This window comes from Sardina pilchardus, chromosome 13, assembly GCF_963854185.1.
Source record: "Sardina pilchardus chromosome 13, fSarPil1.1, whole genome shotgun sequence".
In the NCBI taxonomy this organism is placed as follows: Eukaryota; Metazoa; Chordata; class Actinopteri; order Clupeiformes; family Clupeidae; genus Sardina; species Sardina pilchardus.
Genome location: NC_085006.1, coordinates 9,990,560 through 10,011,388, shown reverse-complemented (window position 1 = coordinate 10,011,388; position 20,829 = coordinate 9,990,560). Strand labels below are relative to the sequence as shown.

The following is a 20,829-nucleotide window of genomic DNA, read 5'->3' as shown; positions in this document are numbered from 1 at the left end:
GCCACAACCTTAGCTGTCCGCATCACATTCGACTGCTCTATTATTAGTTTCAGGCATAGCCATCCACTGGTTATTATCAACTCACAATATTAATGAAATGAATATAATGCTGATGTATATGATTATAAAAGCAATGTAAAGGCTTACACCAACCACTGGTGTAGAGTTCTCAACGGGTCGGGTCGGCCCGACAAACCCGATGGGACCCGACGTAGACCCCTAACTTGTCTACCTCTTTAACCATAACAGTATTAAATGTAGCTGGCTGGGTATACACCTACAGTATTTAACCATAACAGTATTAAATGTAGCTGGGTATATACCTATTTAAACCATAACAGTATTAAATGTAGCTGGGTATATACCTATTTAAACCATAACAGTATTACACATAGCTGGGTATATACCTATTTAAACCATAACAGAATTACACATAGCTGGGTATACTGTATACCAGGGTGGGAATTTCGTCATTTTAGGGGCAAGGCCATTTGGCCTTCACCTTCTTTTTTTTTTTAGGGGCACCAAGGCCACATGATAGGGCACAAAGGCCACTGAGTAAAATTCGATGGTTTTACATTTCAGGGTTATCTCGACACAAATACATAGACCCGCTAGCCGCTGTAGGCTTTGAGAAACACTAACACAGCCTCAAACTTCTTTAAGTTGAGGCCCAATCATGGCAGACTTGCGTGATCAATTGCGCAGCAAATTATCAGGTGAAGCACCGGACCTAATTTCACTCAAAGAGCGTTCCGTATCAGTTCAATACGGAACAAGACTTTTACGTGTCAAATACGGGACGATTCCGTATTATACTGAATGGTTGGCAACCCTAAGTCAGGGGCATAAAGGCCACTGTGGCCTTATGATGGGTTTTTTTTCACAGGGCATCAAGGCCACAGTGAAGGGCAACGGCGGCCATGGCCTCATGGCCTTGGTATAATTCCCACCCTGCTGTATACCTATTTCAACCATAACAGTATTACACATAGCTGGGTATATACCTATTTAAACCATAACGGTAATACACAAAGCTGGGTATATACCTATTTAACCATAACAGTATTACACATAGCTGGGTATATACCTATTTAAACCATAACAGTATTACACATAGCTGGGTATATACCTATTTAAACCATAACAGAATTACACATAGCTGGGTATACTGTATACCTATTTAAACCATAACAGTATTACACATAGCTGGGTATATACCTATTTAAACCATAACAGTATTACACATAGCTGGGTATATACCTATTTAAACCATAACAGAATTACACATAGCTGGGTATACTGTATACCTATTTAAACCATAACAGTATTACACATAGCTGGGTATATACCTATTTAAACCATAACAGTATTACACATAGCTGGGTATATACCTATTTAAACCATAACAGTATTACACATAGCTGGGTATCCTGTATACCTATTTAAACCATAACAGTATTACACCTAGCTGGGTATATACCTATTTAAACCATAACAGTATTAAACGTAGCTGGGTATATACCTATTTAAACCATAACAGTATTACACATAGCTGGGTATATACCTATTTAAACCATAACAGTATTACACATAGCTGGGTATATACCTATTTAAACCATAACAGTATTACACATAGCTGGGTATATACCTATTTAAACCAAAAGCCGAGGACCACGCTGACCCCTCTGTAACTGCTTTTGTTTGTGAGGCTCAGCTTTTGACACCTTAATGAGCCTGGGTTATTGGGGACAAAGAGAGGCGGCCTGCTAGAGTTTCTTCTAACCGCAGACTGGGGGCCACCCATTTATTAACTGCGCGGCCCGGCTAAATAGGCAGCAGCTGGGAGGACTAGGCAATAAAGCATTAGAGAAAACAAGCAATCCGTCTGGGACAAGGAGGGAAGTTAGGGGTGGCCGTGAGGAAGTGATGGATGGAGAGGCGGAAAGGCATGCGATAGGGAGGTGTGTGTGTGAGTGTGTGAGTGTGTCCATCCGTGTGCGTGTGTGTGTGTGTGTGTCCATCCGTGCACGTGTGTGTGTGTGTGTGTGTGTGTGTGTGTGTGTGTGTGTGTGTGTGTGTGTGTCTGATGAAACGCTAAAGGATTGGCCTCCTTTAGCGCAGACAGACACAGACAGGTCATTACCTGGGAAAGGGCGAGTTTATTAACAGTAAAAGGTTACTGAGCTCACCGGAGCCTTGGCTGACAAATCGCTCCATCCATCCATCCAGTCGGTGAACGACAAGCTCCCGGAGTAAAGAGCAGGCCGGCCTCTGAGTATACACACATTTGTACGCGGAGGGAGCATAAATGTCATAAGAGCACGAATGAATGCCAATGCTTCAGATTATCTGAGACGAGGCAGATGTGTGCGAGCGTGTGAATAGGCTGCAACTCACACACATGCATTGCACACACATGCACACACACACACACACACACACAGACGCTTCATGAGAGCTGCGGTCAGGTGCCTCTAAATGTAAAAAAACATATGACGCAGACTAACGCAACATTCGTTTTAGTCAGTGCTGGGGTGAGCCGTGACGTGAGCACTAACCAGTCCCTACAAAAAAATCACTCTGAACAAACGAAACTACCCTACCACAGTTCATTGTTTGAAATAAAGGAAACCCTTACATAACCATTAAAAAAAAATGGAACATAAAACTAAAACTTTGAGAGTCATTTCCATACAGCACAGTAAAGAACTTGCACTCCACAAAGCCGAGAAGCTGTAAGGTAAGGTCTGAGGTGTTCCAGGAAGAGAAGCATGTTAACGGTGCTAGTAATGTGGAGATGCTCCGTGTCTGTCTGCAGGTTCATATATGAGAAGTCATGTATAATTCATGGCCAAGGAAACCTGCTGCTGGTGAGATTCACACGTCAGACTTAAACACTTCTTGGGCTATTTATACCATGCGCTTAATGCAAATGTATACGCAAGACATGAGAATGCAAATGCATCAAGTGCAACAACGTTATTAGAACTTTGTCAGGGTCTGTAAAACTGACAGGCAGGCTACAGGGCATGAAACAGAGGCGCTCTGTTCGCAAAGTGAAAGCAACAACAATTCGCTTCCACTATAATCAGTGGGACTGGCTGTACCAGACGTGATGGCAGCGCATACATATAGCCCGCTGTTAGACACACAATCTGTGAGTCATGGATCTTCTATGCTGCTGTTGTTATTCAATCACTTTGGAAGGGGGACAAATCTTAACTCTTTCACTTTCATACGGAACAGAAGGAACACATTTACCTTCAAGAACTTTACCTCTTTACAGAGAATTTTTCCCCAAGTGGAAGAATTTTAGCAGCAGTAGTCTGTGATAGTAAGTTAATGCACTTTTTGTTTTACAAAGTAGCTTGGACTAAAGTATGTCATTTGATTTGCTGTTGAGTTGAAATATCAATAAGCGTTAACCAGAATCACAGACTGCATTTTAAAGGTATATATGCTCAGCTAGTGAGATAAACGATTCAGTCCACAGTGCCCATTTCAAGCACATTGGGGGACCATTTGTGCACCTCTCTCTTCGAAGAAGTAAACAAAGTGTTTGGCTAATGTGGCGAGAGCTGAATCTGTTGCAACGGCTGGTTAATTTGTTCATGTCTTGACCTACAGCTAAACTTAAAGGTAAACACAGACACACAACATGGGAGTTCATGTGGTCTCCATAGACACGGTAGCTTTCTAGTTTCCATTGTTCCTTTAAATGCCACCTCCACCCACTCCTACTTTTCACAGGTACAATTCAGTGTGCAAGACTGAGCAACCCGAAAAGCACCAAGGTACTACAGCGCACCTGACAATGCAACACAGTCTGCCAGGTTCAGCCCAAGCCCAGTAAAAAAAAAAAAACATTTCTACTTCCCAGTTCCCACACTGCGTGTGCACGCGTGCGTGTGTAAAACATCGACAGCCATTACCCTGATAGCCATCACAGCCTTCAGTCACTCAAAAGCCGAACAAGTTTCGTCATGAAAGGGACCCTGATTTGGTTCATTTGCGAGGGATGATTAGGCGAGTAAAATCTCGGAGTAAAATGGAATCAATGCCAACAATGAGCTGGATCAAGGAACGGGAACAATTATGTGTCACGGAGGAAGAGTCTGGCACCGACTGCCAAGAAAAGGATTCAGATTAAGACAGCTTTGATGAGAGATACCCTGTGTGGTGCATTTAGGCTTCATTATCGCAAAAGATCTAAGGCTCAGTACGAAAGAGAGAGAGAGAGAGAGGGAGAGAGACTCAAATCCTATCTGAAGCCTGCCCATAACTTGCAATAGTAGGATAGAGAAGATAAGACGGCAGACTTGCTCACAGACTACTCGATCAATCTCCGCACAATCCCAGGGTGAGATATCTCCCTGCTTAATCTTGAGAATTATGTCAGTTAAGAATTCCCATTCGAAGGCAAATTGATGATGTCTGATAGAACGCTCTGTGAAAAGTGTTCAGCCATAGAGGTAAATGTGATATACGTTAGCCGATAACAGCATAGCCTACAGTATGTGTAGTAGAGGCAGTAGGAGCCACAATTGCCTGTCAGCCCCCAAACAAACAAAATACAAAATCACAACAACTTTTTTGCTCAACTAAAATTAGACATGGAGTGGCCGCAGGGTGACTCAGACAAAACAACAGAATAAGGCAGAGGGAAAGAGTGAGAGAAAGAGGGGACCACATGGAGATTGGCAGGGAGGGGTAGAGTGGGAAGGGAGAAGACACAGAGACTGGGGGAGTGGGGGGTGTGAGGGTGCTGTGCAGTCGATAAGGTGATCCTTGACCTCGCAGCCCAGTGAGACCTCAGGCTTGTTCTAATGAAAACACACAGTGCCAAAAAAAGCGGGAAAAGAACAGCCTTTCCTCTCCCCACCTTCCCCGAGGAGCCCTAGAAACACACACAGCCGGGGTGGAATTCTCCCCACAAACCACCTGCTGAAGCACACACCCGATGAAACACTTGTTTGTTGTCGTTCGCATCAATAGGAAGTCAGAAATTTGGCAGATTATCCAGCCCGGCAATTTGCTGGTGGCTCGTTGACAAAATATTGGCACAGCATCCAAAACTGTAGAAATGCCCTTGGTTCTCAATCTTGCTCAGCTATTTAAAAAATGTTGACCACTGGTACAATTTTTAAATTTTTTTTTTTACAATTTTCATTACCGTACTCTACCTTCGCTGAAAGTGAGAGTCTGTGATGGCATGAAAATTGACTCAACAGTCAACACACTGTCACCAGGTTTGGTGGTGTGGATCAGTGAACTTCAAACGTGTGAGTGAGAAAGCCAAAGATCGTGGCAATGACACACACAATCTGTCACTGCATTCAGTATATTAGGTGACCATTGACTTCTAGGGCCTGTCCCTTTTAACAGAGCATTCTTCATTGGGAAATGACTGCTCGTCACCGCCAAGGAAAGCCAGACAATCGGTTCCTGCAATTAAACAAACCAAACGCTGATAAAAAAAAAATACAAGCCAATACACAGCAGAGAATGCTGCTGAACTTCTTCTTGGACACTGTAGAGGGTTTAACATCACATACTGTATCCTACCCATAGGCTATGCTTAATATTTCCCCTTGAGGTTTGCTTTTGTAGGCATCTACTTTTGGTCATCTTCAAATTCCCTTTGATGATACAGTATATGATCATGTGAAGGACAGATAGGTCATTGCATCTCACTATCCATAAAACCAAAGGGCATTAGTTAGCATCCTCACAAGATTGTATCAGAGTGCAAGGAGATGTTGCTAATGTTTGCAATGCTTTTCCGTGCCATTTTGGGTAGTGAGCTTCCTAGTTTTAGACTCAAATTTCTAACAGCTACTATGATACTATTAATCATACCACCTTTGGGTTATTTTAACTAATGCCAAAATAACACCACTTAAATCTCACAAGCCTACAGTATGTTGAACGTGCTGCATTAACAATTCATTTCGGAGCTAATGAGTAACAGCGAATGTATTTACTACATCATTAGTGTATAATTGGGTTGGGATAAGCAGAGAATTGTCTGTGTTCTTTGCACAATCAGAAAGGCTGACAAGCTCCGAGCTTTTCTTCACAAATGGTCATCGATTGTTTTTAACCATAGGTTTCCCATGTTGCTCGTTTTTATGGCATGACCTTTGAAATCGGGATCATTTCTCTCTCCGTTGTCAAATTCCATCTTGATTCCCCAATTTTGCCTTGAGCCCATATCCAAACTAATGAGGCTGACTCATCTGTAGGCTAGGCTATGTGCTGTCCAGTGGGGTGCCCTTCATTGGAGGGTGTTACACTGTACTATAGCTACAAAATAAGCTGATGTCTAGGTTTCTTATGGCTGTGTCACCCATCTGTCCTTTCTACAACATTACTGATTAAGTGTTCCACTTGTTTTTGTGAATCCGCAAATGTACTGGGAACAGTGTAGCTGAAATTGGGGGCTTGTGTTTTCAAAAACTGTATTTATATTATGCAATATATGATGGATTACTTTTTATTGGGGCAGGCGACGTTAGCGAATGATTAAAAATGATGGTCAGGATTTTAATAAGATATCTATGTTTAAATCTCTGCTGGAAACAAGGATAGTGGTAAAGTACATTTTCTAAAGATAAATGTCGGGTTTGTGTAAAGTGGTGTGTGGACAAGAGGTTATTTTCTATAAATGAATGTGGGAGGTTGGTCTTTAACTGGTGAAATGAATTGAATTTTCTCCCAGTGTATTCAGTGCATCTCAAATTAGGTTTTGAATAAAGGGTTCTAAAAGTCAAAAGTCTCTCCATTAACAAATTTCATCACATTTCATTTCCAATTTTGCCTTGTGCCCACACTCAAATTAATGAGACTGGCTGAACTGCTGGTCTCCAACATGGCACCATATTGGTGTATGTCTAGCAAGACCGTGGGAAACACTTCCCTCTTGCTATACACATGCTATGTGCTAACCTGTTGAGTTGAGGCATCCTGATGACACCATGTAACTAAACAATTTTGCTGGAACCCCCTAACCGCAAAAATGATTAGTGATACAGTACAGATACAAAAATGACAGTAGATACATAACAACAGTTTCAGCTTTCTTCTGACCACGCAGCCAGTCATATTCTTCATATTACATTTATACATTTATTTTCAAGTGAGGAGCAACATCAAGCTAAAATCAAGCTAAAATGAAAAAGGAAACCTAACCATGTAGTAAGAGTAAACAATAAGCGTTCACTAGACACAAGATAAGAAACGGATTTATAGTGCGATTGAGGTCGAGACCAGAGGATAGAGGCAGTCTGCAGAGTAAGAGTCTGATGCAGAGGACAGTGTGCGCTTTGTCTCCAACCAAAACAGCAAGCAGCACAGCAAGGCATGTTGGGGTGTCAAAGATTTCATATGCCAGCAGGTTTGAAGGTTTCATTGAAATTACTTGTTTCACAGCCTAAAAAATCACATTATCTGGGAAGAAATGTTTTGGTATTAATTCTGTATAATGAAAAATATTATTCATAGCAGCCCAAACTTTGCAAGGGGGAAGGCAAACATGGTCTCAGTATGACTGAACCATTCAAGGTTTGCACAGCATTTTCATTGGTCTTCTACAAGGCCATAGATTTGGAAAAAGGTCCAAAAAGAATGACATTAAGGGTAGCATAAACTTGTTTATGTGCACACTTAGAATCAATCTTTTTTTCTTTAAGTACAATATTTTATCAATGTTGTACAAACATTTGAGCTGCTCTCTAGTCTCTACATAGCGGACTTGACGATTTTAAGGATTAAACAAGGGAAGGTTGTGTTTTTTGGTAATATTCATAGAATGGTATGTGAGGTAGCTAGTAGGCACTTGAAAATGTATGCGAAAGTACATTTTCACATACTGTACATACTGTACATGGGCAATTAGTGTACAAAGTGCTGATGATGTGCCAAATAAGTGTACCTAATGCATCACACTTTTTTGTATCCTTAATATCTTCATGTGCATTTGTTGCAGAAACATTGGCTAAACATTAATAAAGTATTGCATTTGCAGAAAAAATAATGATTGGTGCAAAAAACACAAGCTCACAGGATCCTCAGTACAACCAGTCCATTCATTAAGGGCAGCCTAAGAATAATACTTTTCAAGATATTAATGTCCAAACATGGCCTCCAAGATAAGGTATTTCTGAAGGTACAAAAATGATGGGAAATCAAGGATGAAAAACATATGCAAACATTGGAATTTAACAATAAATATTGTTGGTATTAATTATGGGACCTAAATATTAAGTAGCCAAATTCTGAGGCAAATCAGAGATCAGCAAAACATTTTCCTGGGGTCTTAGTCAAGTCCATATACAGAATAAAGGGCATTTTTCTTTTCATAATGTAGCATGTATCCATTTTTCTTTTAAATCAATATGGAAATGCCTGTCTATAGGCTGCAACCTTCTTATTAATTGAAAGTAATGTAATGTAATCAGAACACCCTTGTAAGCTTTAGCAGAGAGGGTTAGAGCGGTGCGAGAGGCGCAAACGTTCGGTCATTTCCGCGTTATGTCTGATTTGACACGGAATGAGCCAAGAGCGTATGACAGCAGCACATAATATACCTATACTGTAGGTAGGCATGCCTGGTTTAGAAGTGGGCGTACGGTAGTAGGCTATCAAACAACAATGTGATAAACCATGGTGCTGACCATGACCCCCATGTGGTCTCATTCCAACAAATTCAGCCCACTGCCTAATATGAGTCTGACACCCCCGGCATAATCCATCAACATCTGTATATCTGTAGCAGTATATGTCTGTTTGGATAAGAAGTCCTATTTCTCCACTCTAACACTCTCCTTCCGTTCTGCAAACACTTCACTTTAGCTGTCCTTCACTTTTGCCTTGCTATTATCCTGTCACTGAAAAGGAAAATGCCAGTAGTTCTTTGGACATCTGATTGACAGACACCGTTCACTGCAGTACACTAACTATCACCCCCCAGCCACAACCCCCCCCCCCCCCACACACACACACACACGACACACACACACACACACACACACACACACACACACAGGACACACACACACAATTAATTTCCTTTTTTATTACTAGTATTTAATTTATTCTCTAAAGTTGGCTCTTGAGCACAAGAAATGTCCTTACTGATAAATCCTTTTATGAGTACATGACAATAAACTTGAACTTGAACTTGAGCTATAAATGCCACACAAGCACACTAACACACAAAACTTGCTTTGGGCTTTTGTCTGGTTGCTCCATAATGCCCATTTCAATATTTCTTTTTGTTGTTAAATTAAAATAAAATGGCAAAATCAGGTATATATACAGCAACGATAAGCCCTACTTTTGAAAGGTTGATGGGTCGACTGACGCTCTTTTGCTATGGTTATTAATTTACATCAAAGTGATAGCAATTTCCGAATCATTTCATGCGGCATAGAACTCCTGTTTTAAAAGAACCGTAGTGTCTCCCACTTTCCTTGATTTAGGCTTTCTTGCAAGTAATTTGTATTCATCCAGAATACAGATTGTTTGTAGCCTGCCACCTGCAAAAAGAGCATGATGCAATACAAACCTTCCTATCCCTGTTGACCAAATTCAAATGCTAGCTGCAGTATGCAACATAAGCCACGTAGGCCTAAAACTACAAACTGACAGATACATCTCAATGCTTTCACACAAACATCCAGCCATTTGTGGGTGTTTTTGGGCAGTGATCAGGCCATGCTGTTGGGGGTGCAAACAAATGCTGCATCATCATTGATATCACATAGAAAGGAGCTAGCTCAAGGGTAGCTTAAAAAGTATTATCATGTTTACTTGTATAATGAAAGCACTGTTTTTATAGCTATCCGTGTGTTCACTTTTGGCTCCTTGGCCATCATTGTGGTGACTAACGGCAATTTGACTTAGAACACTAAACATATTGAAGGTGCCATATGTTGTGCTACTCCAGTCTAGATTTTTTATGTTAATCACTCCTGTGATATATTGCACTGTATCCAAAGTAAGGTGCCGGTTACGAAGTTAACCGAACCATTAAAACAACCAAGACTACGATATTGTTTGCACTTCCATGAGATTTGTAAAATGTGAACTCATTGACAGCAATGTCAAAACCATAAAAGCAATAGCCTACAATGAACCCTACAATGGAAAAATGTAAATCTCCTTATTGTTAACTGTAATGTTGTAATGTTGTGATGTGGCATGCTTGTGTCAGATGGGAGTAATGACAAGGACGCATTCTGGTAAGGCATTATTAAAGGAAAAATAACACATAACACACACCTTTCTATTATGATGTTTAGTATTAAATCCTCCTGGCTGATTAAGGTTAACCACACACACACACACACACACATACACACACACACACACACACACAAACTATTAGGCTATTTCACACAAGCTTGCGTCACAGACCATTTGGAGGTGCAAACAATATGGGAGTTTTGGTTGTTTTAACCATTGGTTAACATCGAAACAGGCACTTTACTTTGGATAGTCAACAACAGCTATACATCATAAAAGAGATCAACGTCAGAAAATCTAAACTGGAGTAATTCAGCATTTTACACCTCCGATATGTTCAGCGTCTAAAGACTTCAAATAGGCTACTTATAAAACCCTTGAGCCACCTCACCAAAACGCCCACACATTTAGGCTACGCTGCGTTTAGCGAACAACAGCATCGACTCTGTACGAAGGTCCAAACAAATAGGCCTATGACTTACCCCTCTTGGCTTTAGCTTGACGCACTCTCCAAACTGTCTTGTGAATTTCAAAGTTGTAGTTTGCTGGTAAGGCACGAATAGCCTCCTGCAACTCCGGGTCTGTCAAAATCTCATCCGGGATCTGGTTTGCCACTCGCCTAGGACCACGCACTGTCAAGGATGACAGACACACTTATCAGCATCTGCTTTGCAACTGAGTTAGATTATTATTTGGCTGTTTTTTATATCCATTCTATGATTGTCGTAATGTAGCCTATTCTTACAACTGTGTGTTCGGTTGCTTTGGACTGTGTGTGATAGCTGGTTGCCGCTACGTAGGCTATCCAACGCTATGTTTGGAAGGGATTAATACCTTGTGGAATTAATGACATCCAAGTACAAATGATAAATGAGACTTCAACAACTTTCCCATTCCATTTTTTTGACGATTCGCAATGTGAATTCATCATAACCTACCGTTTGGTCTTTTGGTTGCGGCTACTTGCATCTCACCCGTGAGCGCCGCCATGTTTTCTAAACCAAAACACGTGGGATGCTAAAGACAGCATAAGTCGAGTATCGAATTGCGAAATCAATCATCGATGCAATCGAACACAGTTCAGAGTGAGAATGGATCTTTTCATGACACAGAGCTGAAAATTAACCCAGTAGTCCAATGTTTTATCGGCAAAAGCAGTTCCTATGTGTTGTTCAAATGGTGTGGATGGTTATGTCATATTAATCATTTCATCTCGACTGCCGAATAGACTGCTTTAATTCGTTTGAAAAAACAGACTGAAATCTAATTTTAATTTGCCTTGTTTTTCATTTTGAGAACAAGTGAACTAATTACCTACTACGTTTCAATTTTCAATAATTTGTCAGTGTTATGCTCTGTCATCTGCTCTCAGTGTAATCTATGGGTCTAATGAAGGTGAAATGATGTTTGCAATGATACAATATTGTGTGTGTGTGTGTGTGTGTGTGTGTGTGTGTGTGTGTGTGTGTGTGTGTGTGTGTGTGTGTGTGTTTGTGTGTGTCAACAGAGACAGTTGAGTCACTGACAAAGAGACTCATTTGTTAAGTATTAGTTGCATAACCTAACCTATTAATTGATGAAGGTGCTTATAATGAAGGACGTTCATTTGGCTTCATTATTAGACGTGACTTGAGAGGCTGATCTATGCTATCTGTTTGAAATAGCTATCCAAATCTTACAGTCTCATAAAACTGAGGTGGCATGTTGTAGGACACAAAGGTCATCATTTTCAACTTTTTGAAGAAATAGGCTATGCCACCATCTCCAGATTTTATCCATTAAGGGGAGGAGTCGCTGGTAGGCCTCTATCTGACAAATACGGTGTGCCTCAAAACGAAAATTGATCATAATGAATGCAATGTCACGAATGAGGTCTGGATGTTTTTATTAGAAAAAATAATAACTGGCCTAAAATAGTCTAGGCGACCGGTTAGCCAATCATGCACTGTTACCCAGCACAGTCATCTGAATGAAGAATTCCTAGCAGTTTAGCTAGCAAAATTCAGGTTATGTTGGTTGTGGTCAGGCCTGTAACCAGTAGGCTAGGCTATCTTTCACAAAGGTAAATGTGTAGTTCTATTGCTGTAGAGAAAATCATGTTAATTCGCTTTATACTTCACTAAAGTCCGAAAATGCCAGATGCATTGCGGAATGCAGCGACCACAGTTTTGCAGCAGAAGTTATATTTGCACAAATAACTAGGCCTATACCTTACTGTTCACTGACCTAAAGCATTCGAAAGTCATGCCTTAAAGCCTACTATTCGCGACGTAAAGGCGCACACAACCGTAGCCTACAGATCACCGGCGCTGCTCAGCTGGATGCCAGCGAAGCGCACCACATCCACTTGGCGCTGTGAGAGGACACGGCAGGACGGCACCGTAGCTGGGTCCTGGTGAAAAATGCAGAAATCAAGGAACGCGTAGAGGATAGAAGAGACTGAGAATAGAATAATTTGTTTTCCGGCGCGAATACGATCGGCTGTAGGATCTGAATAGGAAGAGACGACAGGACACCTCCCCAGACTTGCTGGAACTACGGACTCATTTTGCGCGGCGAATCTTCATGCGCAGGTAACAGGCTCTCCAGGATTTATCAGCAAAGAAAGGACACAAAACAAAAAAGGACCCTTGGACTTTTATAAAATACAGCTCAAATCATGTATATTCTGGGTCTAGGTCTTTACCGACATGGAATGCACGGAGTGGTTTTAGCCGATTAAGATATCTCTGGTTGGACCCAGACGGAGCCTTTCCTTGCACAATTGTGTAACAGCTTTGTTGATCACTTGCGCTTGTGTGGAGCGTAAACGCACATTGTGGGTCATCGTCTAGGTGGTGTCTCTGTCACAAGGGTTCACGTAGGCTTTTGTAAATACGTCTTTTCGAAGTAATTTGTGTGTATCGTATTTTGGGGGTCTTCTACACGTTAACTATGATAATTTGACTTCGCGGGATGAGAAGGAACCTTTCACGCGTCCATCGCATGAAAATCCACCATCAACTCTATCCCAAGCTTTCTAAGAGGAGCAAGAAGGGTCCATACTACGCGGCGTTTATTCTCCTTTAAGTCAACTCTGCAACTTTGCATGGTGCCACTTCCAGACCACGAAAGCTGATTTAAAGTGGAATACAAGAATAGATGATCAGCCGACGACAGCGCCCGAAATAACAGCTTCCATCATGTTTAAAAGGGGTAAGTCTAATTGTCAAAGTTTTCTTCACGATTGAATTAAGTGTTGTCGTTAAACAAATAGCCTAGTGCCCAAGGGTATAGGCTACCCGTGCAAGAGGGTAAATTGGCATGTCCAGCTACGAGTTTGAGAGAAACAGAGGCATCACAGAGTCTATGCCCTATGTCCTGTTTTCAGTGACAGTTTTATTGCTGTCTGTTAATATGGCTGAAACTTATAAAAGATGTGTCTGACTGGGGGATTGTCGCGATTACTGGAGCCTAATGTGAGAGGGCTGAATGTGCAAGTCAGACGTGAATAAAATATTAATCAATATCATGAAATATTATTATTAAGACTTAAAGGGAGGATGCCGCACTGCAGTTTATGAGGCGCTCTAACACTGGCACCCGGTATGTCTGGTTGAGTCCGATGTCTGTTTGTCGACAATATGTTTTTCGTTGACAGTTGTTTAGGTATGATTAAAAAATGTAACCACAAGACAACAAGAAATAGCCAACATTTTTTGGACTAACATCAATTTCAAAGAAGGATTTGTGCACAGAGGACGATTCGTTTAAAGCGAGAAAGACTTGATCTGGACTCGAACATAGCCTGTCCAAACAACGGTGAATCGTGAAACAGAAGTCCTATTTTAACTGCAACGCTGGACCTCAAAAAGATCCTATAAAGCCATTAACTCCTTGCTTACTCCACCTGGCAAAACCATCTCCATCTGGTTAGATAAACTTGCTACATTTAGCCTATTAAGTTATCCCAATCTCACTAATCGCAGACAGACTAGTATTAACTTATAAGTAGGCTATAGACTAGATATATAGCCTATTTCGACATAAACCTAATATCTGTTCCCTTGACAAATAATTATTCAGGTTTAGGATATGGGTGTTTTGAATATGGAATAGTCTATCAAGATCTAACAAATAGACTAGTGCATCGCGAAATTGGGCATTTTGACATCGCCAGTTTTAACACAGCCAATATGTTGCTTCCCAGCCTAGCTACCTTGAATGGAGCAGCCATCAAATGTATTTGTGTCTGAAATGGTGAAAAACAGAGAGGAGTAGTTTGTAGACATGTCCATCTGGGTAGAAATGCATTACCGATTTCAGGCCATGACTTTCGGATAGGCTTTACGAAGCTTTAGTTGCTTAAATTATGAATCTTTCTTGATCAGTTGATATGGGCTTTTCGCCACGAATTAACTACATATATTCAATAGGCCTACAACGGAACATTTGAAAGTTATGATGCAGGGGTAGCCTATTTAAATACATAGCACAAATATGTTTAATGTCGATAATCCATTGAGTCCGACAAACTGATAGTCTTTACAGAATTGTGATACATCATCTTGTTGTTATGTTACTCTGCTACATCCATTGCAGATGCTGGATGTTAGACTTGCAACGTCGATCTCTGAGTAAATTCTGATGGTTCCCCTCCCTCTCTCAAGGGACCTTCATTGTTATCCAGCCACTTTGCTTTGTTTTCATTTTTCTGACACAGAATGATTTGAACAGTTTTTTTCTTCAGAAGACTGTATTGAGCAGAATGGTTGAAAAATGTGTGCTCTTCAATATTTCAAGCAGAAATTCTTTAAGGCCTGGTAACCTTTGAGTTGAACCACCTGCTTGTGTGTGAAAGTTTCCATTTTCAATTACAAATGAAAGATTTATTTGTCACAGGAAACTACGTTTGCCAATGCAAAAACTATGATCTTCACAGTCTAAGCAGACAGTGTTAGCTTGTTATCTCAGCAAGAAATAATTTGAGACATTCTGTGCTCTGCGTCTAAAATAACACACTCTAGTGAGCGGCTCTGCAGCATTCATCATAACATTTGGCGTGACACACACACACAGTATTCATCTGGAGGACGTTAAACACACACACACACACACACACACACACACACACACACACACACACACACACACACACACACACACACTCAAAGTGTGAAGGTGCTCTTGAAGATGTGAGCTAACATTAGTCATGCATTGCCTCACTGTAAGAAGATGGGTATCAGATCACTCTATTTATCTTATAGCCTTCCTTAAGAGATACGTCTAAAATGCCCTTTTCCCTTCAGCTAAAGCTGATGACCAGTGTCCCTTTACTTTACTCTCAGTGTGTGTGTGTGTGTGTGTCTTTGTGATGCAGTATGTGTGTACGTGTGTATGTGTGTGTCTGTCCATTTGAATGTGCAAGCACGTGTGTGTGTGTGTGTGTGTGTGTGTGTGAGTGTGTGTGTGTGGGTGTGTGTGCGTTTTGCCCTGATGATCTTGTAGGCCTACATGTGGCATTCCACTCCTGACCATACATTTCCCTGTCACCGATGTTTGCCTCTGTGTGCTTGGATTGGATCTGCCCTGAGCTGTGCAGCAGTGGCCTGTAACCACTGGCTGCCTGCTTGAGCTGCTCCGTCTCGGCTGGTGGCTCCTGATTACTGTGAAAGCCTCCCCCATCCACCCAACCCACCAGCCAGCCTCCACCTACCCCATCCCAGTCTCCCTTTACCCAGCCAGTCAGCCATGGAACAGACACTGGGTGCAATGTGTCAGAGGAGGGATGCATGGTGCAAGACAGGCGATGCATATACTGCTGTGATGTGCAATAATTGCTACTTCTTGTCACTCTTTTGGTTTGGATGGATAGTGGCGTGGTGCTGTGTGTGTGTGTTTGTGTGTGTGTGTGTGTGTGTGTGTGTGTGTGTGTGTGTGTGTGTGTGTGTGTGTGTGTGCACGCGCGCACATGTGTGTGTGTGGAGTGGAGGGGCAGTGTTGCATCTCCTCATAAATAGTGAGAAAGTACTGTACACATAACACACATGCACATATCTGCATGCATACATACATACATGCAGTACGGATCTCCACTCATCCAGAAACTATCCCAGGAAGACGGAGACTTCATTTGCACTCTACAGAGGACATGATGTACATTTGCATTACCTTGCCGCATCATAGATATTCAGATTGAAGAGTCCTTCACAATGTAATTGGTTTGTTTTTTCTGGGTTGTCAGTTGGAGCTATGGCACATCTCACTGCATATTTCTAAATGCACTGTGCAACTGTGAAGACGGTAGACTTCTGGATGTCAAACCTCCAAATCTATTTACATGCATTTGACAAATGTAATCTGTGCCTGGATGAATTCAGCTCATTTGAAATTGTGATCAGTCTCACTCTCGGAGCTCGTAGCTCAGACAAATAAATTGAAGTGGAGAAGGACATTCATCTGATTTTATGCAGCAAATAGGTTTGTCTGTGGCCACATTTTTTGCCTCGTCTTCAGGGAGGAAAAAGTGAATCTCCACTTGAACTGATCCTGGATATTTGGTTGAACCTTCCTGTCTCGCCGAGCAGTGTGTGTTCGGCGTGTATAGTGGCTGTAGGGAGGGGCTGTAAATAACAACAATCAACAAGCACAAAGGCTGGCGACGAGGGCAGGCCAATGAAACAGCTGTGGCCCTCCCTGTGTTTCCTCCCCTGCTCCACACCCGTTCATATATTTTCCTTTCTTCCTCCAACCTAATTCTCTCCTCCTAATATCATTTTCTTTTCATCCGTCTCTCAGTTCACTCTCTCGCCCTCCTCCCCATCTCTCTCTTATCCTACTCTCCTTGTGCTGCGGAGTTCAGGGAGTCAACTAGTGCAATGAGTAATTACAGCAATGCTACTAAGCCTTGGTGTCAGAGAGCATGTGTGCCCCGAGTCACATTCAGACAACTGATAAATGACATCTGGAGACTCACTAATTAGGCACATGTGCAAGAAATGCACACAACACATATGTAATCTCAAAGACAACATGTCATTGAGCATCCGCGAGTACACAAGCCCAGCGGGGCGTTCGAATTGCATTCGAAGGTTTTGACCTTGTTATCCTATGTTGTGACAGCGTCTAGCCACGTGCCGTGTAGGGGGGGGGGGGGGGGGGGGACAGTCCCAGTTTAATGTGTTTGTGTTGCTCTCGAACCACCCCCTTAATCCTATCACACTGTGACGTCTGGTTATAATTTGATGCCATTGTCAGTCAGAGTGTCGCTGGTGATCGTCGGGTCTTTTTTTGACGGGCCCTCGATGACAGGTATGGAGAGCGCCCTTGGCAGCAAGCGGAGTGAGGAAAGCGGGCCCTGACATGAAGTTGAAGAGGATAAAATGGCGAGGAGCAAAAACATAAACCTCCGACTGATCCTTTAAATCTTTTCTAAGCTTTCCAGAGGAGGGGAGAGAGAAAAAAAAACAGACAAGGAGTCATGTAGGGGAGGGAGAGACACTTTCAACCCCTGATGTGAAGCTTTTTTTTTTTAACGGATTCGTATTTAAAACAGAACTCTGCCCTCTTCTGCTCCACCTCTCCTTTTTTGCGTGCAAACAGCAAAACCCCCCCTAGAGATAACGACCTCAATAATAACCAACAATATCATCTATCAATGCCAGCGGGGAAAAAAGCCAAAAGACTTGAATTCATTATGGCGCCCTGCTCAATTTGAAGTCGGCCTGATCCACCTTTCACCAAGCAAAGTATCTCTTGTAATTGACGGAGTATTACTCCTTATCGGCTAGCTGAGCTTCAATTACTCCGCAGCTATGGAGCTCACCTCTCACCGGCCTGCATGCCAAGCAGCTGATTTGCGAGAGAGGACGCTGTCTGAATCAGAAACCAAAAAAAAAGGCCCCTGTCCAGAAAAAAAAGAAAAGGCAAAATTGGACAAGGCTAAAAAAAAAGAAAAAAAATGGAGCCCTCGCTAGCTTTCTTGTTCGTTCGCTTGCTCGTTCACTTGCTCGTTCGCTCGCTATATAGCTTGTTCGGCTGGATCGCTTCCTGTGGCATCCATCCACAACATGACACTACAGCGAATGATGAGTAATTAACAGGAAGGTGTGGGCAAGAGCCATGGCTGCCAAGTATAGATGTAATTTTTCACCACGGACCGTCGTCTCCCCCCAGAGCACTGCCAGTGTCCTCTTTATGTAACCATCAGCTAATTTGAACTGATTAAGGGCAGAGGCTTTGCCTTAAAAAAGAGAAAGTTACTGTTACCATTCGGCTAATAAATCTTATCTTTATGCAGTCTAAGGAAGCGGGACAGATCATTAAATCAAGAGTATGTGGGGGGTTTTTTTGGTTCCAGAGGAGAGTGTACAGTACAGGAGGGAAGGAAGGAAGGTATCTCAGCGTTTTATCAGCGTTCCTCTCCTCCCTCCCTCCCTGCCCTTTAAAACCACCTCAATCCTCAGCAAGTATCGCTGTTTTCTCTTTGTTGTGAAAATGAGATGCAGGCTCGGTCGTTAGCAAATGATAATGAGGTGAAAGAGACAAACAACCCTAAGCCCTGTCGGTTTTCCTAATATTAATTATTAATTTCTGATGAAGTGGCTAATTGCAGTTTAAAGGTCAATGTCAATGTGAACGACATTGATCTTGTGAGGGTGTGGAGGGAGGGAGGGGATGAGGGATGGGTTGGGTCGCGTTGGGGTTGGTGTTGGTGTTGGGTAGGTGGGCAGAATGAGGACAACCATCATGGGGCCATGTTGACAGTAATCCCAGAGTGCCACCCCTCCAGCCCCCACCCCAACCCCTTACCTTCCCCCTCTGCCAGGGGGGACTCGTGCTGTGGGGCCCTTCCCCTAGGTGACATTGCCCTTGTGTGCTGAGACAGTGATTCGGTCCCCAGCATGGACAGCGCGGCTGGCATCTGCCCTTTCGCCAATGACAGATTCCGCAATGCCAGATGAAGGGTCATGGAGAGCTGCTGTGACACAGACACAAATGTACACACACATGCACACACACACACACACACACACAAACACAGCTACGCAGACATTAACCTAGACACACACACTCAAACAGACAAGCATATTCTATTTCAGCGCTGACAGTGGACAATGCCACATGAAGGGTAATGGAATGCTACTATGACACTAAACAAGCAAGATGCACACACATGCACAAGACAGAGATGGGCACTCTCTCTCTCTCTCTCTCTCACACACACACACACACACACACACACACAGTTACAGTAACACAGAGTGAGCATAGTGACATTCGCTCATGCCTGAGCAAGCCTAAGGGTCACAGTGAATCCTCAGACTTGAATAATTCAGGGCCTTGTCCGTTGTGTTTGCCATTGTGCTGGGCACATGTTCAAACAGAGGTGCCTCCATTGGTTGGGCTCTTAATTAGAGTACTCAGCGGGGGACAGATAATAGCAGAAGAAGGAGAAAAAAAAATAGGCACTGGTTTCTTTAACAGTGATTCTAGCAGACCCTCCGTCTACCGCTCTCGCTCTCCCTCTCTCTCTCTCTCCATCTCTCTCTCTCTCTCTCTTGGTCGCTCCCTCGCTTCCCTTCCTTTCTCCCCTTACTCTTCCCCATCTCTCCATCTCCATTAATGAGATGGTATATTGTGACAGTAAAATCTGAATTGAGTTTCTCTAATAGCCAGGCTCCCTGTGTTCCGGTGAACGTTATCGGTTGCTCTTACCTCTGTCGGTGAGCAGCCCATCGCGGTGGAGAGAGAGAGAGCCCACAGGGGGGTTGGACACTGTGCACAGCACCCCACCACCACCGTCGCCACCGCCGCCATCACTACCGCCAACGTCTTCCCCCGCTACCACCACCTCCTCCTCCTCCTCCTCCAGCTAGGGAGAGATTACAATAGCTGGGTAATGTATGCACTCAGTGGCTCCAGAGGCTGGCTGCTACACTCCTCTCCGCTCCCACTCTGCTAAATCTCCAGCTGGGAGAGTGGGCACTGAAATTAATAAAATGGCTGATTAGAGGCCCACGGATAATCTCTCAGAGTCCAACACCCCGCTACTACCTGTAAGAAGATTTTCTTTAAAGGAGCGGGCGGGGGAGAAAAAAAGAGAGGTAGACTGCTAAGGCTTTTTGGCGTAATAGCTTTCTGTGCAGCGGAGGGGACGTAGCATAAGTGTTGTTGAAGGGTGGATAAAACAAGTTTTTGGATATGAATGTGTGCATATGGGTATTTAAAGCTACATAGTGCAATTTGGTTGGTGCAATTGGATCCACTCCCCTCCTTAATTGCCACTGTGTAAGATGGTGGATGCGTTTTAAATTGCACATGAGGATAAGGGGAGGTCACTAAGCCAGATGGAGTAGCAGGTATTAAGGAAATTTGGGGCAAGATCTGTCTTACAAATCGTATTCAAATCCACCCCAACTGTCTCCCTCATATCCTGAAAATACTCTAACAAAAGTCTGGCTGATATTAAAAGTCTGTCAGTGCAGCTGGGCACCAGAAGTGGATTAAGCACATCTCTCCGACATCACACATATCACCAACACCCGTGTGTTCGTGCCGCATATTTAGCAGTGCTTTCTCAATGTGCTTTAGGCAAAA

At 42.8% G+C, this 20,829-nt stretch overlaps 2 protein-coding genes across 2 annotated transcripts in view; one reads left to right on the top strand and one right to left on the bottom strand.

Annotated features, from left to right (window-relative positions):
• Window positions 1-11,307, bottom strand: part of dph1 (diphthamide biosynthesis 1) — a 71,141-nt gene extending 59,834 nt beyond the window's left edge. The window contains 2 exon segments of the mRNA XM_062552282.1: window positions 10,734-10,883; window positions 11,190-11,307. Of these exon segments, the coding sequence (XP_062408266.1) occupies window positions 10,734-10,883; window positions 11,190-11,241 (202 nt within the window). The 5' untranslated portion in view covers window positions 11,242-11,307.
• A 2,003-nt stretch (window positions 11,308-13,310) lies between these two features.
• Window positions 13,311-20,829, top strand: part of rtn4rl1b (reticulon 4 receptor-like 1b) — a 126,022-nt gene continuing 118,503 nt past the window's right edge. Inside the window, exon 1 of the mRNA XM_062552700.1 lies at window positions 13,311-13,446. Coding sequence (XP_062408684.1) covers window positions 13,434-13,446 — 13 coding nt within the window. The 5' untranslated portion in view covers window positions 13,311-13,433. The remainder of the gene's footprint in view (window positions 13,447-20,829) is intronic.